At 41.1% G+C, this 18,206-nt stretch overlaps 1 protein-coding gene across 1 annotated transcript; it reads left to right on the top strand.

Annotated features, from left to right (window-relative positions):
• Positions 1–1,113: 1,113 nt before the first annotated feature.
• Positions 1,114–18,127, top strand: tmem214 (transmembrane protein 214). Its single transcript, XM_050058273.1, has 17 exons — positions 1,114–1,380; positions 6,827–7,020; positions 7,462–7,612; positions 7,785–7,919; positions 8,306–8,388; positions 8,606–8,711; positions 9,692–9,773; positions 9,903–10,004; positions 10,801–10,942; positions 12,892–12,983; positions 13,184–13,232; positions 13,380–13,487; positions 13,829–13,946; positions 14,076–14,172; positions 14,909–15,077; positions 15,252–15,403; positions 16,866–18,127. Exons 1-17 carry the CDS (start codon positions 1,224–1,226, stop codon positions 16,990–16,992), a joined length of 2,064 nt encoding a protein of 687 aa, XP_049914230.1. The 5' UTR covers positions 1,114–1,223; the 3' UTR covers positions 16,993–18,127.
• The last annotated feature ends 79 nt before the right edge of the window (positions 18,128–18,206 follow it).

Raw genomic sequence — 18,206 nt, forward strand, 5'->3', positions numbered from 1 at the left:
CTCTATATCATGTTTTCTTCTTCTGAGGGATTAGGACACTGCATCACATTTCCTCCACTGGAAGGGAGGGCACTTCATCACTCAACTATGAGGAAGGGCACCCTTGAGGGCACTTCATCATGTTTTCTTAATGTCATGGCATGCCAAAGGGCACTGCATCACATTCTCTCTACTGGAAGGGCACCCTAGAGGCACTTCAACAGGTTTTCTCCACTAGAATGGCACCCTGGTGGGCACAGTATAACATTTTCTCCACTGGAGGGGCACCCTAGAGGTACTCAATCACATTTTCTCTGTTAGAAGGTCACTATGGAGTGCACTTATTAAGCTTTCTCCATTGGAAAGGCACTCTTGAGGGCTTTTATCATGTTTTCTTAATTTTATGGCACACTAAAGCACACTGCATCACATTCTCTCTACTGGGAGGCCACCCTAGAGGGTACTCATTCATGTTTTCTCCACTTAAAGGGCACCCTAGAGGGTACTCATATATGTTTTCTCCACTGAAAGGTCACTCTGGAGAGCACTTTATTAAGTTTTCTCCACTGGAAGTACACCCTGTTAGGCACTTTGTCACAATTCTCCACTGGAAGTACACCCTGTTAGGCACTTTGTCACAATTTCTTCACTGGAAGGTCACTCTGGAGAGCATTTTATGAAGTTTTCTCCATTGGAAGGTCACTCTGGTAGGCACTTCATCACATTTTCTGCACTGGAAGGTCACTCTGGAGGGCTCTTCATCACGTTTTTACCACTGGAGGGGCACTCTATCATGTTTCATCTACCATAGGGGCATCCATGGGGGCTCTCTAGCTGCAGTTTGCTCCAACATGGGGCCACCAAGTGGGACAGTCCCCCCCGTCCTGGCTAATTGAATGATATGGTTATAGTAGACTGTCCTACTGGTGAAACTGTACAGTAATAATCTTCCTCAGGTGGTGAGGGTAACTTATTGTGGATCTCGATCATCAAAATTGCTCATTCATGATTTAAGATACACAGTATTTTAATAAAAACACAGACTTGTATTAAATTGAAAGTAACGGTTCAAACACATCACATCTCTGACGTCATGCCGACAAAGAGACGTGGCACGCGGACCGACGGTTAAATGATTGGAGCAGTTCAGAGCGAGTCGTCCTGTTTCATTCAGTAGCAGGGAGGAAGGCGGCAGGAAGACACGGTACCCCGACCTAAGTAACACCCCAATCTGGACCAGAGACATGGCTTCGAATAATGGCTCCGTCGGCAAATGGGAGGTAGTGAAGAAAGGGAAGAAGAATAACAGCAGCAGCGCAGGAGCAGCGAAGAACACGAGTGACAAGAAACCCGGCAGCGGGGGAAGGAAAGCCCTGGGCGAATCTAACCAGCCGTCCAGACGTAAGTGGCCCTGCTAGCTGCTCCGTGACCCATTTACCCCACTTCAAAAGTTCAAATGAAGGGAAAAGGAGCTACCTGTGTGTCTGTTTAACGAGCTAAATTATCTCTTGTAATTTTAACTTTTCGCCGTCTTAACGGTAGTGGCAGCGTTTGTACTGGACACGAAGACAGCTCGTAACTGTCACCTGATTTGACAAGCTAGCTATTGTAGCATAGCATCGCGCAGCAACGCGACTTCCTGCGCTACTTCCTAATTTTTTGTAGTCCCATTTGGTGTGTCTTAGTTCAGCTAAGTGCTCATACTTAAGCTCCTTTACTGATACATTTATTCCAAAATGAAAGCCATTGGGCATTTCAGCTCAATGTACTCCTTGCCACACACAGCGAGAATGAGTTGCTAGCTTGTGCCGTTAGCTTGCTAGCAGCCTTTCCAGCGGTGTGTCAACAAAGGCAACGTCATCACTGAGGAGCTGCATCTCTCAGCATGTGTTGGTGGCTGTGTGACCTTGTTGTCTTTCTGCTGCTGTCACACTCTTAAAATGCATCTCCAGGGTGCTGTTACGTTGCAGTTAAATAATATAACGCTAAGCTAATGAATGAGGCATCTGCTTATGTCCACTTAGCCTATAGGGACAGCTGTCACTGTGCTGAGTGATCAGCTATTAATGTGGTGACTTAACCATGTATCCCCTTTGCATGATTTATACAAGGATAAGGTGGCCATTAAACTGTATTTGTATTGTTGTCAGCAAACCAAACATGCAATCAATCATTTTTTTTCATACATTAGTAATTATTAGTTTGTTTTTCACCTGTAGCTCAAAGTGAAACTCCAGAATATCAACACAGTCCTATGACTAGTTCAGAGCAGGGGTTGGAAGACATCAAGGCTGGTTCACCAACTGGGTAAAGTGGGCAACTGACCTGGAGTCCCAAAATTCCAGGGTCCCCCAAAAGTCCCAGGCTTACTGTGTGTAAATCACATTGACCAGCTTACCACCACAAACAAAGCTCAGTGTCAACTGATGATAAGCGTGATGATCAGTTGTCACCTGATTTGACCAGCTAGCTATTGTAGCATAGCATCGCGCAGCAACGCGACTTCCTGCGCTACTTCCTAATTTTTTGCGTGATGATCAGTTGAAAGGTGTGTCATGGATTATATCTAATTTTGAAGCCCTGTTTTGAAGAGTGGAACCTATGTTAAAATCTAGTTTCACTTATCTGGGGCCAGGTAGTATTCTAGTTTATAAAACGTGTACACATTGCACAGATTGGGAAGAACTAGTAGTTAAAAAGAGCTGATCAACTAATTTTTGCCCCAAGGACCCAACCAGGTTAATCTTCCCTTGGAAAACATCACAGTAACCACATTAACTCTGGCAGCTTACCTCCTAGAACACAATTACAGACCTTTGATGGATTGTTTGTTTTTACATTCAGCATACTCTACATACAGAAGACTTGGCAACAACTACCATCAACAACCGCACCCTCTGCACAGCGACTTTAGATCTCACCCTGCCACTGCGATTTGTTTATGCACCAGTTTCATCAGCAAATCAGCCAGTCCAAAGTCTGTCTGATCACGGTGGCTGTGACTCTGAGTGTGGAGGTGGTGTAAAGGTTTTGTCTAAAAGAAGTGCACCTCACTATGTGGTGTATAGACTCTCAGACCGCCTAGTATTTATGCAAACTGAAGCATTCAATCACACCACTGTCACTGTGAAAGTGTGCCTCAGCTTCACCAGGCCCTACAAATAATTAGATTAATACTGACAATCAATATTATAATCAGCCAAATCTCAGCTCATCCCTTTAAAGGCTTCCAGCAGATTGTTACTGTTGAGTTTGCAGCTTTGGCACAGTTAGTTCGGCTTGAGGCTTTCGTATCTGTTAGAGCAGGCTTCCAAATCTTCTGAGTGGTGTCTTCACAAGGAAACACATTAAGAAAAATCTTACAAATAAAGTGCCTTCAAAATCACTTTATGTGTTGCTTACATTCACCTTGAGAAGGTCATATTCAAGACAACTGATATGTCACCTATATTGAACTTGTTTCACATTACATGTCTGGACAAGTTCTAGGATGTCTGACATGAGCTCTTCTTCCAACTGGAGTGATTATGTAAAGCCCAGTGTGTTATTTATGTGATTTGCATGCTGCATACTTTGAGGGTACCTAAATTTAAGGAGGGTAAATAAACAACGTCAGACGTCATCCCAACTGTTACTGGTTTACTATTAGCTTTCTAAAATAGTCTTTATTTTAACGTGTCTCTCTCCACTTGATAGAAATTGCAAACTCAAATCTGATGCACACTAACAGGTTTATTATTTATTGCCATTGATTAGTTTAACAGCCCTCCTTACAGTAAATACCACAACCTAATTCATGTGGCTCTTAGATACCAGACAAACATATTTTGACAGTAAAACAGAGAAATAAATGTGATCAGATAAGCTGACTGGCATTGCTGCAGTGTGTTCAGTGTTGTTGAGAAGTGGTTCGCTCTGTATCTATATGCGAAGCATCCTGTCAGCTATTCTTCTGCTGGTGTGAGAATCCATTCCCAGTCCAGCCCCCCCTGTAAAAGGGCCACGCTGGGTACTGAACATCTACTCAGATTACACCCCAATACACCAAGACCCTCACAGACACCCAGGCTGTGTCCAAAAACACCCCCTCATTCACTTCTCACTACAGTATGTAATAGACCTGAATTGTTTCCTGATCCACTAAAGGTCTCTACACATTATCATTTCAGGTGTTCATCAACAGAGCTTGATTAAAAACACTTACAAGACTGAAAAACATTTTTTTTGTACAATGTTCCAACCTATGATTACACTTTGTGACTATTTCAAAGACTGTATACCTTGTTATACATCCTTGAAAGTTTTTACTGGGCAGCAGGTAGGAGAGAATATGAATTACGACCTCCACAAGGACACAGGACTAATGTTTTTGAAATTAAAATTCACATAGTGTAATGTCTGTGTGTCAGCAGCTACCAAAATAGTAACATACTTTATGTGTGTCCTGGGAATGGATAATAAACTACAGAGAAGTGTTTAATACACAAGCCCAAACAGAGTAAAAATGCATCATAATTCAGTCAGAAATACTGGGCGGAGTTTGTAAAGTGTCCATTCTGCAGGTGCAAATTGGTCAGGTTTGCACTCTCCATATTGCTTTCTATTTGTTTTGATTCTATGCTCCTCTTTTGCATGCTTACCTTCTTTAACTAACTCCAACATGTTCACTCCTCTCTCATGTTTGACATTTACAAGGACTGGTGGCAAATCTCCAAGTGGTTTGTTGGAGTGATGTGGTTCGTCTTCTTTAATTTAGTCATGTTGACTAGATTCTTGGAAACACTCGTCTTGGCAGTTGGCCTACTGCAAGTGGCTCACTTTGTCCTGTTTAATTACAGCAGCAGTTGTACTTTAGGTGTCTTCATAAGGGAGTACTTTAGTAAACAAATGACGGTGCCAAGTGTTTGACACAGGTCCTACTTTTTGAATTCGCTTGAGGTGGAGTGGTGGATTTGGCACAGTTTCGTTGTCTGGACCTGCCTTTTGAGAGTATTCACGGTGGACTGGAGCATGGCGGGCTCTGCTGTCGCCAATGCCAATTTAACATGCTGAATTGGCCAAAAAACGACAATGACAACAGCACTGACTAGAGCGATAGATGCTTGCCGACGGCCCAACATTGACCGATGGCCGACCGTCAGCTTGGTGTGTCAGGGCCTTTAAACTGACTGCAGTGTGGTCTGCAGTGTTTCATTTTCAAGGAAAAGATAATGAGTACAAAACAACAACATGCCCATTTCTGGTCCTGTCACCCAACAAGTGTTGATTCATCTGTTGATAACTTGTGTCATAGCAAATTTGTGCAAAGATGTCACAATTCCTGGTTTATTGTCCATTCCCAGGACACGCATAAACTATGTTACTATTTTGGTGGCTGCTGACACACAGACATTACACTATGTGAATTTTAATTTCAAAAACATTAGTCTTGTGTCCTTGTGGAGGTCCTAATTCATATTCTCTCCTACCTGCTGCCCAGTCTAGTGGCCTCACTCGTTGTTGCCCTGTTACTGTATGTAACATGTGTCGTCTCATGTCAGGAGGTGCTGCTGGAAATGACTGACTTCCTGACAAGTGTGGATATTTGTTTAGGACATGATCACCAGGTCAGATTACCTCATACGTCAGTCTTTCAGGACTTTCCTCCCTGTCCAGCTCTGGTAATGCTAACTAAGCTGAGAGAAGACAACTGGCTTCAGTGTTCAGTTTAGGGAAGTGAAGAATTATCTGACTAACCAACATTTGAATAGGGAAGTTACTGTGATAAGAATCTGTGGTGAATCCAGGCGGAGCAGTAGACACTGTGATGAAACAAGTCCCGTCTTTGTGTCACAGTCCGGCGTTGTCTCGACACACACACACAGACCAGATATAGATTTTGGTTTTGTCAGCTACATGTACAGCTGAATGATCAGCGAACAACTGGTGACCTCTGTCAACACCAACTCAAGTTTGTGGGTGGGTCTGACCGGGATTCTTGTGTGCAGTCGTGTGGAGTTAAATACTGTAAATGTCTTTGCTGCATGAGTTAGGATTAGAGCCGAGCCTAGAACCAGATATTAATCTGCAATTTAAAAATAGTCCCCAACAAAGGCACTGTTTCCTCCTGTTTGACTAAAGGAAACTACTATGCAAAAAAGGACCTATAGATTTTCCACCTGTTTTTAAAGATTTAGGAAATAATTAGTTTTGGTCTGAGAGCTACAGACAGGGAAGGGAAGTCAGAAAGTTTTGACAAACTAACACCATGTTGAGTTTGGTCTTTTTAAGGGATTTATTGACAATAAATGAAATATAGAATGATGTCAGCCTTATCCTTTCAAAGTCTTTTACCTCCCGGGAATAAAAATAAATAAATAAAAATAGTGTAAGGGATTAAAATATCTGGTCTTTGCTGCCCCAGTACACAAAGTATATTGGTGTTGGCCTTCTAAACTTAACAGGTCAAGCTCTAATATGAACTGACCTGAGGTGGACGCAGTTTGTTTACAAATGGGGTCTTAACTAGTAACACACAGGGGAACACTTTAAATGCTGCTGGTGCTTAACTCTCCTCCTTTGTGAACTGTAATGAGTGTTGCATGAATATTGTCTCGGATAATAACAGCCTATTATGCAAGCCAAAGAGGGAGGGTGGAAGCACTGAATGTGAGGGGAGGGAGCAGTCGGAGAGGGAAATGCCATGGTTTCATGGATTTAGTTTTTCAGGACACAGGGTGGATATAAGAAAGTGTTATAGTAGACTTAAGAAGTTTGAAAAGGCGGCTGCTTTAATGAATTAAAAAAAAGGGACACTCATATCCGCTCAGAGGCGTGTCTTAACCACAGCTGCCTTGTTTACTCTCAGCACCCCTGAAGATGTCAGAGACTCTGTTCGACGGCTTTGAGAAGATGGGGAAGAAACAGAACAAGGAGCAGGTTCCACCGCCAGCCGAGCCCGACAACAAGAAGCCCTCATCAACAAAACCATCCAAGAAACCAAACTCCAGCAGTGCAGTCACCCCCTCGACTCATAAGACCCTCGAGGAAGCCTTCAAAAGTGTGAGTAATACACATACCACCCATTCCTTGTTAACGATGCTGAAATTTGTTCCTAGTCTAAAGGCTTGTATTGAGAGCTTAAAGCTGAACATCTGTATTTCTTGCAGTTTAATAAGAAGAGAATCAAATATTGGAGTAGAAGATTCTGTGTTTGCTTTAGCTCTAAAACACCTTATTTGTTGCCAAAAGTTTTAATTAAAATGATACTTAACCATCTGTGATAGTTAGGTGAGAATTTGGCTGATCAAGACAAAAATAAATGCGCTTACAGTAAAATCTCTAAAAGCTATAAATGTCCTCATACAAACATAGAAACAATGCTGCACTGTGGCATCTTCCAAGCAAACTATCACATGCTGAAACACAGTGTCCTCTTTTCATAATGGACATGTTGTTTTTAAGTGTACAGCCTTAAAGTTTTCGGTTTTGCACTCTTTGTAGTTGGATATCGCAGACCTGAAGCAGCAGTTGGCCCGCAGTCAGACCTTGTTTCCAGAAAACCCATCAGTGTGGGTCAAAGACCTGGCAGGATACCTCAACCTCAATCTGACTGCACCAGAGACTGAGCCCACACTCAGCAGCTATACCCATGGTTGGTCAAACTTCCTCTTATTGAGAAGAAGAAAATGTAGTGCACAGTCAATATAGACCTTACTGTTTTTTTTTTTATTTATATGAAGGAACCAAACTGGTATTAAAAGTTTCTGCAGGACACTTGCATGATAATTAATACACTTATTTATTGCCTTCTTTTCTGTCCCCAGACTACCCATACTGCCTTTCAGGAAAAGAGCTAAAGGGTGTGATCAAAGGCCTCATCGGACGCTGCAGCGACATTCTGCCAGATTTCTTCGACCACTGTGTTTATACTATGCTCAGGGAGCTGGACAGACAGTCAGGTAGATGTGTGTGCTGTGGTTCGAGATATAAGTGATGCAGTAATGAGACTTGAGAGTGTAGAAACAAAAAGCTAGAAGCAGCTATTCTGTGAAGACCATTGAAATTGTCAGGGACTGTTTAAATTTGTGTATATTTCTGTGTCTTTTATTTGGACACTTTGCCTTTATTACACAACAGACAGAAGTGAGGTGATAGCGAGTGAGGGTAGAGATAAAAAGGGGACTTAAACCAGGGTCACTGTAGTTACATGATCAGCACCTTAGACCCTAAGGCCACCACGACACCTCATCAAATCAACGTTTCACCTTGATTTCTTTTGCTCATGGTCACCACCACAGTGACAATTCCAAAACAGACAAAAGCAGCTTTTTCCCTCTGTTTCTAGGAGAACCTCTGCATGGCTACAGAGTTTGCATCCAGGCAATCCTACAGGATAAACCCCGGATAGCCACCCAAAACCTGCCAGAGGTGCGTGACTGTGTGTGTGTCCTTGAGTCCTGCAGATCACTGCTTCACTGTCCTCGTCTGCTGTGATTTTACTTGTTAAAAAATTAAGCAACATTACAAGTTATGCAAGTTCTTTCTTTCTTAGAAGCTCATCCAACATACTGGGGATTTGTCTTTTGCAGTAACCTTGCAATAACATGTTGTAACAGCTAACCATCCTTCTGCTTTTTCTCTCTAGTATTTGGAGTTGCTGCGATCAGTTCAGAATCGTCCTGTGAAGTGTCTGACCATCATGTGGGCTCTCGGCCAAGCTGGATTTTATGACCTCAGCCAGGGACTAAGAGGTAATAGACAGTCAAACACACAACGCATACACCCCTTCAAATATGTAGACAGTATTTTATCACGCTCTCACTGCATTAGTGCCAGTCCGTCTCCCCTTTCTCCCACTTTCCCAACATAATATGCTGACATAAATTCTGGGTTGGAGGTTAATGAAGCCACAGGGCACATTAGAGCGAGTAACACATCCACTGACAGCCATCTGTGGGCTTAAACACATGGTAACTTAAAAAAAATCAGCTGCTGCTCCAGGTCTGCTGCCTGGTATTCGGTGAGGCTGTGAGGTGGGTGTTAGTATGTGGGCAGCGGGAGGAGGAATATTCTTAGAAGATTACACAACAACCTCCTTCTGCAAAATAAGGTTAGTGAGTGCCATTCGACTCGCCAAAGGCAAGGAGAGACACAATGCTACTGAATTTAGGCAGTTTTTAAAGCTACAAGTGCAGAATGTCTTGATGTTGGGATAGTTAATCAGATAGCCTCTCTAAAATGTGAAGGAAGTTACTGTTTAGGAACGCTCTAATCTAGTTTGAAAAGTAATCAAAAGTTTCCTGCCTGAGCCCCAGGCTTTGATATGTTTAGACTTGGCAAGATATTAAACTGCTATTGAACCATTTCCAGCGTGATGTGCACTGGAAGCGGGACAAAATGATATCTAAAATGGCAACAGTGAATGTCACAAGAACAAAATTACATCTGAGTGCATTGAACATTCTCAGTTCTTCACCAACGTATGATACAGCAGTGAAGTATCTTTAGGATGATTCGTTTCCTTTGTTAATAAATGAAGAAATGCCTGCAGAGCTCTACTTTCTGTTTTGTTTCACTATGCTACTTAATAATTTAGCGTGCAAGAATGAAAGCCATGTTGTGCTGCAGCAGTAGCTTTGGGCTGAGAGCTGAAAAGGCCGACTGTTGACACGTTTAATGGCAGAACTAAGTGTTCCTTTAATGTGAATCAAGTTCTTTATTTGTGTTTCAGTGTGGCTGGGTATCATGCTTCCTGTGTTGGGAGTGAAGTCCTTGTCTTCGTATGCCATCGCATATCTGGAGAGACTTCTCCTGTAAGTCTAAGACATATGTGGCTTATTTTATTTTATGTGTTCCTTAGGCAAAATGAAATACAACATAACTTTTTTTCTTGTTATAAAGCTACACTTTGACTAAATTTGTGCTTCATGTTCTTCTCCCAGACTTCATGCAAACCTGACAAAAGGATTTGGCATCATGGGTCCGAAAGAATTCTTTCCTTTACTGGATTTTGCCTTCATGCCCAAGAACGCCCTGCCTTCAAGGTAAATGTTTTATTTATTATTTTATTTATTTAACCTGAATTTAACCAGGAAGTCCCATTGAGATTGAAAATCTCTTTTACAAGAGAGACAAATACAATGCAACAAATACAACATATAATACAAAACTCCACAATAAAACAACTATTCAAACATAGTGGCCTCTCAAGAAAAACAAGCACATGTGTCTGTTGTATGTAACCTAATGCCAACACTGAAAAGCGTGTCAGTTTTCTGTAATTTTATTGCTCAATAATTCCACATGCACAGCATGACTTCACAGTGTAGGAAGAAGAGGGTGTAGAGAGTGGAGCGTTGAGAGTTTAGCCTGGATGCGTCACCCCAAATTATACTTAATCAAATAACCACAAGACGTGACTTTGGGAAGAGAAGAGAAGAGAGACTGTGGTTTATTTGCATATGTACTGAAGCCATTTAGGCAGATAATTGGGAATGTCACTTGTTTTTTAGTACTGCCACATTTTGAATATGACGGTTTTTGTTTCTATCTGCTACATAAAATATGTCTCATCGGACAAGTGACCAGTTTCCACCTGTAAAGCCTCCATTCTTAAAACATAGGAAACAGCTGACATCATTCACAAATGACTAAATAACATAATGCTGTCACATTTATTGTTTCTCGTATATGCCTGTCGAAGTAAAAGCATTTCTCATGTGTATATTATAAGACATGGACCACAGCTTAGTGCTATTTTTAGTGATTATGTTTTTTTACCTCCCAGTGGCTGTTTCCTTATTAAAAGTAATAAAGTAACATGTCTTTGTTTGCGTTCAGTCTGCAGGAGCAGCTGAGGCGTCTGTACCCTCGACTGAAGGTCCTCGCATTTGGAGCCAAACCTGAGAGCACGTTACACACATACCTGCCATCATTTCTGTCCAGAGCCACACCACACTGTCCAGATGATATGAAGAGAGAGGTAACACACACACACACACACACACACACACACACACACAGAATATAAACTGATGTTTTCTACATTATACTGCTGGTGCTGAATGTAGTTAGGTTCAGTGCAGCAGCATGAATCATTTGTAAGTGACCTGTCATAAAGTATGTTGTTAATGGCATCAATATGTTGATCAGTGCCATAAACAGTCAAGATAGCATATCAGCAAATGATTAAACTGGAGCAGTGTTTCTTACACATAGACTTTACTTGGGCAGGGCGCCCAGGTGTATTGACGGCGGTATATTTAGACAATCTCACCTTGCTCCACTCCTCTCATATCTGTTGGTTTTGGTACAATGGCTGAGGTGGAAGTGCACCGTAGCTTGGGTGTTGTATTGAAGGCTATTCCCCTGCCATTAAGATCCATGGTTTGTTCAGATCTAAGTAGGGGGAAAAGTTTATCGGTATTAATTCGCTGATATTATAAAGTCTGCCACAATACGATTGTTATTCGATGCCTTTCAGGGGCCTGCGATTGATATGAGACAATATTATCTGCCCATTTAACGCAGTCAGTTACAGAAGAAGCTGCCACCCCTTTCCTTTCTGCTTTTGGCCATAAAAGAAAAAAACAACATATAAATAATGTAAGTAATTGTAGCCGCTTAAGTGCAGTGAAGTTTACTTTAAACTGACTCCACTAACACATAAAACAGCACAAGATAAATTAACCTTCAGGGCTCTCTGCCAGAGACCTTTCTGAAAGAACTCAAACCATCATCTTTTTCAGAAAACTTAAGAGCTATCTGGCTTAAAGCCCTGAAGGCAAACTTCTCCCAACAGCCACATAACGTGGACTGACAACAAGTCCGTTGTACAAAAGTGTCAAATTCAGCTCAGCGTGCACATTTTTTTTTAGCGAACATTGTTGAAACAGAGCAGCTAATGATGCTGTAGAGAGAAGTTTGCGCAATGAGATGCTTGTCCAGGCAGGTATCTTCTGTAAAATCCCAAATATTTCCACACTGCTGATTTATTCCAGAGTAAATAACGTCATCATCATCTTTCTCTTGGCTGCTTGTCATCTGCCTGCTGCTGTTTGACAGTGTCACAGTCTTTCAAAATAAAAGCGTATCCTAAAGACAGCGATATAGAAGGATGTTTTTACTTTGCATCGATGATACTGGATCTTTGATCAGATCGATAAATCATTACACCACTACCACCTGGTCTATTTTCACCACGAATGAATCTGGCAAGACAACACACTGATAATCCAAACAATATGAAGTATACATTTACGATATGAATAATCTGAGTATGATAAATGATAAAATAAGCATCCCAGGCGTGCCATCCCGTTGCTGTTTCCCTGGAGACAGAGAGGTGATAAAGAGAAGCTCTACGTGTGATTAGAAAAGAACATGATGATTGTATGTATATGTTATTAAAAGAAATGTTCACTAAATCAACATATTGTGTTTTAAAGGTCACCTGTATTTGTTGTTGTCACATGTAGTCGACCATTTTTGTGCAGGAAGGTATTGCTGGCCCTTCTGCCGGCTACCACCACAAGTATATTTAAGACCTATGGGAAACTGTAAGAAATTCCCAAACACTGTAACAAAGTTTAGAACGATGAGCCAACAACCTATAATATTGTTGCTAACAGTATTTCCTGGTGTGCTTTAATAGTCTTGGTTATCTAAAACAGACAAAACTTTAGTGTCCCTCAGAATTAGAGAGCATCGGCACCAGATACTCATCAACAGTTGTATCAGTACTCATGCAAAATAGCTACAAGAAATATTTTCTGAGCAGGATGTGATCTAGATCTGCTTCTGCACTTGAATAATTGATTGATTGTCATAAAAATTCACTGGTATGTTGGACTCTGAGAGTTTAGAGAGAATAATAGCTTCAAAATAGAAGAAAAATGAAGTCTTTCTTCCTCTCCCTTATGTCTTTTGCAGTTGCTCAGCAGTATGACAGAGTGTTTGTGTGTAGATGTCCAGAGTCTAGGAGTGTGGAGGCAGCTCTATACTAAACACTTACCGCAGTCCAGGTGAGTTATACACTTTTTTCCCCCCTTTTTAACTGCGAAAGGTAAAAAGAAAACAGTGAGGCTCTGTGGCAATAGCATGTCTCAATTATTGTTGTTACATAAGTAGAATTTAATTGTATATAAAAATTTTATTTCTTGACTTCAGTCATTTAAATACTGATAAATAGAGCTGACTATTCGTTCTCTCTTTCCTTCTCCAGTCTGCTGTTGAACCATTTATTGAAGTCTTGGAATGTCCTGCCACCAAAGGTACAGCACCTACCTCCCTGAGGATGGTGTAATAAGAACATTAGGGCATGTTTGCACCTAGAGAGCAACGGCTTTCTTTAATACCTTTACTAAGGAATTCTAACTGAGTCTCATGTTAAACTGTTGTGCTTTATTTTTCGTGTTTAGCTCCGGAAGAACCTTGAAGAAACAATCCAGTCTTTCAGAGTGACCAATGAGGAGATGAGAGACACTGTTGAATCTCAGGAGCTTCAGGAGTGCAATAGCCTGTGTCAGGTGAGAAGATGGTCACTGTAGAAACTGAATGAAGCCACAGAATATTTATTTTTATCAATGAGATGTTAGAAATAATTACAAGTATTCAATCAATTAACGATTAAAACTCGATTTAGTTTCATTTAAATTCCAACCAAAACACAGTCTGCTCAGTCCTAAATTTGATTTAAGGCAAGATAGAAATGAAAAAGTGTAGTTAAGTTAAGGAGTTTTTTGTATTTATCTAACTACATAAGCAACAATGAATAGAATAATTTCCCCACTTTCATTTACAAAGCACTTCCAGAATATATACTATGAGTGTTTTTGCTCAGTGTCTCCACTTCTCTTTTTTCCTCTAGAATCTGCAGGTGAAGATGCGTGGTCATGGGTTCCCCTGGTCCAAACTGCTCATGGTTCTGCTCGTGTTTGCTGCAGGCTTCATCGCTCACGACATAAGATCCCAAGGCTCCTTCGCAGGTCTGACTGAGTTCCGTTTACTCATCTCAATCACACATATTCATTTTCATAGCAGAACTTCCAAAGCTGTCTCCACTGACTTCTGTTTGTTTGTTTTAGAGGTCTTACAGTGTGTGTTATGTGTTTCAGATTCCACCACAGCCTTGTATCTGCGCAACTCAGGGGTCACAGCTGTATCTCAGCAGGCGTGGGGCAAAATAAAGGTGTACTCTACACAAGGCTTCAGGTACGACCTCACCCTAACTCCTAATGTGTCTGTTAAGCAGTATAGCTAAGTAGCTCTCTCCTACAACAGACTAACTAAATTATCGTCAATTGTGGGTCAGATATTGATAGCATTAGTCTCCACCCTTTCCTAGACTTCTGTATGCTCTGTCTGATGAAGGACCAGTCAAACCAAAGCATAAAAATATCTCAAACATGCTTTGGATTCACTTCCTGCCTGTAATGTTTAGTGTTTGTCGACGCTGTCATAGAGGTGTTAATTTAGTTATGCTTTAGCACTGAGGTCATAGTGAGCTTCTAAAGATAGATGTTATGGCAGGGCCTAATGGGATTACATAAGCTTGTACAGGTGTATCCAATAAAGTGGCCATTGAATGCATATAAATATAAGTAAAAATGTCTTAAAATATTACACTGCCAGCTAATACTAATAGTAAAATATCCTACAGGCACTTATTTAGACATGTTTGCAAATAAAAGATTGAGTTGAAATGTACCAGATATAAATGAGGATGGCACACTGCAGTAGCTACTTTGCATTGGAAAAGAAGGTCAGCAGCACATTTACATATTTAAAAAGTACCTGCATGCAACTGTGTAAAACTTTGGTTTGGTCTTGGAGCACAAAATAATTTTAACTTTATGCACCTAATGACCAAAAAGGCAAATCTTTAAACTCATATACAAATAAATCACTTAACTTATATTTGTATTTTGTGTTTTTGTATCCTCTGTAGCTGGTTGGAGACAAACACTCCTCATTATTACTCTGAGTGTGTGCGGGTTTTGGGGCCACTAATGGACCAAGGTTTGGAAAAAGCAAAAACAGCAGCGATCTTCATCTCTGAAAACACCACGCAGTTTATTCTCTGGGTCAAAGAAAAGACACCACAGGCCATAGAATGGGTAAGGCTGCAAAATGGCTGCAAAACTGTCACTCACTGATGTTTACCTCATTCTGTTTAATCAGTTCCACTTCACATTGACTTCTGATGAATCAAAGAGCGAAGCTAACAAGAAGAAATGGTTATATTTTATGTCATTAACCAGTGTGTCTTCTCTTTGTGTATCTTCACCTAGGTGAACACCAACACGCCCGACAGTGTGTTTCAGGTGTTGGCATATTTAAAGGAGCTCCTCCTCGCCCTCCATCAGAATTACATCCTACCAGCACTGGCGTACATATCTGAACTGCTACAACGAGCATGGTCCTACCTACAGGACTCTTGCAAGTCAGTACTCTGAGGCATCATTTTAACATTTACTTTATATGCATGTTCTGAATGTGAGCTGATTTTTACATTTATATTTGGCATTGAAAAGAGCCATCTGCTGTTGGATAGTTCGAATTTGGCATTGTGTGTCACTAAATTAAAACCAGTGGCATCACGTAAACGAGTGCTTACTGTCACATAGCTCTGTTAGCTTGCTGATACATGACTCGTCTAGACTGAAAATGTAATGTGGAATATGTTCGACACATCTGACCGAACACTTAATCAAAAATGCTGTTTTTAATAAGAGGGAAACTGGGAAGAATTTTAATTATATTTAACAAAAATGACAAAGCATACCTCAAATAACAATGTTATGCTAGTATTGTTAATAAACCATACGGCTAAACTGTTAAACATTCCCCCATACATGAATAAATTAGAGCTGAAATGGTTCACGGACAGATAATCTGCGATAACTGATAACTTAATTAATAATTTACGACATTTTAAAGCAAAAATGCCTAAAACTTTATAACTTTTTTGTTGTTGTTTTGCTTTGTTTTTGCAATTGTAAACTCAGTATTTTTGGGTTTTGGATTGTATCGGACCACGTGGATCAAATTCTGATAGTAAAATGAGTCATTTTGTGACCGTTGTGACTTAGACTTCTCTTTCACCGGGAAAAAATCTTTTTGGGCCCCATGGAATCATGTGACAGTCCTGGGAGTTGTAATTTGATGTTAGGACACTACAAAATCAGCTTCAAAGCCCTGTGCTGTTCCTGCAGGTTTTGACAGCCCCTCAAAAGGGAAGTCAAAGCATCTTGATTGCCCCCTGGTGGCTGGCTGCAGTATAGGTCATAAACCCACCCACTCTGTGTTAGTCGATGGGACATGGGCCAAATCAAACAAACTACATGCCAAATAAAATTTTCCAGAGGATGGTTCCTGTCATTTTAGATACTTCTTATCACGCTGATGTTTGTTCAAGTGTTCATTTTAGTGATAAGTTTGACTTTAATTAGTTACTTGACACTATATAAAGTGGGTGTAAAGTCATGATTGACAGCTGTGTGTGTCGGTCTGTGTGCTCACAATGAATGGCCCTGGCCCCCCAGCAGGACCTTGATACTGTGGCTCCACTTCCTGATCACTACTGCGCAGACTCTGGCTCCAAATAACGTCACCAGTGCTTGTTTTGGGATATTTTTGCTTAATTTCTGTACAGTGGGAAGAAGTGGAGACGTGTCATCCATCTTTACACACAGTCACTACATCCAAGCCATTTCAGTTAATCACTAGTTTGAAACTAGATTGTAGTTACTGAGAACACAGGAAGGACTTTACACAAACACAGTCATGGTTTTAAAATTAGCAGGTGCATTTTTGCTCTGGTGTCAAAATCAAACAGCTGCATTCAGTAATTTATCTTTAACCAGTAAGTTAAACATGCTTCTCTCTTCTTTTCTTTCCTGCAGCGGTGAGGTGTCCATATCATGTCTGCAGGACCACGCTTTGTCCTTCACCAACTCGACGTGGCAGCTGCTCCAACACACGACGTCAGCCATCAAGACGTGGGCTCAGGAGCTGCTGACACGAGCATGATGACATCACAGATGCTGACTAATTTACACACACATGAAGTTATACACTCGCACACACACACACTGACCCAATCTGAGGCTGCCTTTCAGTGCGTCGGCTCCCCTCTCAAGCCGTGATTGGACACTGTGGGGTCAGACAAACAAACTCTCACTTAAAGGACCCTTCTATCTCTTCTATCTCTTGTTTTGGCTACATTTTTAAATCAGTTTGCTGTTGTAAAGATGTTTTTTTCTACCAATCTTTTTGTCACTGCTGGACACAGAGGTCCTCTCTTTCTCTTTGTCTCTTTCTCTTTCTCCCTCCTTCTCTCTCTGAGTTTTCTACTGCACATTTGAGCTGTGTCTTTAACCTTTGGGTTAAACAGATTGTGTAATTTATAGAACATGTAGGTTTGTAGATGATTTATAAAAACCATTTTTATTTAAAGATATAAAAAAAAGTGTTATGTGAAAACTTGGTAAAGGGCAGAGAAAAGACCAAAAAAGATATTCCAGACTTCTCAAAGCCACTGAAGACCTCGTCCGCTAACTTCTGAGGGCCACCTCGTCTCCCATCAAACCTGAGAATCTGTCCAGTGGGCGGCTCACAATGTAAAGCCTCCAACAGGAAAGATATTGTGAAGGGTCATGTCTGCTGGTGGATGGACTCCTTCAGAAGATTTTGAGTTGACAGCATAACTCAACAGGCGTCTCACATCAGTCCAAATGGTCCAGAAGAATAAATCTACCTGCTGTCTTGTCTGTCCTGCACATCTCCTCGTCTCGTCATTGCTGCTCTGTCACCTGTCCGCTGTTTCTCCTGCTTTTTCATTAGCCATCACACCTGAGCTAAAAGCAGCAGTCGTGTACTCATACTTGAAGGCTGATGATTTTGTGCGCGTGTGTGTGTGTGTTTGTGTCTGCGTGGATCAACAAGTTTATTCTCAATAATGGGAACATGATTAACCCCGTGCCAACGTCCTCCTGTACGCTAGAATATGACTAAGAAAGAATAAACCCTCGTGTGGGCAAGGCAAACATTTCTGACCAGCTGATTCACTAACCCTTCCCCGTAAACAAGATGTTTGGATGGATATGGCAATGACTGATGTCTTACTTTGTAATGTAAATGATTTATAATAAAGATTTCAACCCCACTGGTTGGTTTGTTTCTCTCAAGTCAAGTCTTTCATCCAAAGTGGAAATCTGCAATTCCATGAAGGCATTGCAACTCCA

The sequence above is a fragment of the Epinephelus moara genome, chromosome 12 (genome assembly GCF_006386435.1).
Source record: "Epinephelus moara isolate mb chromosome 12, YSFRI_EMoa_1.0, whole genome shotgun sequence".
NCBI classification, from domain to species: Eukaryota; Metazoa; Chordata; class Actinopteri; order Perciformes; family Serranidae; genus Epinephelus; species Epinephelus moara.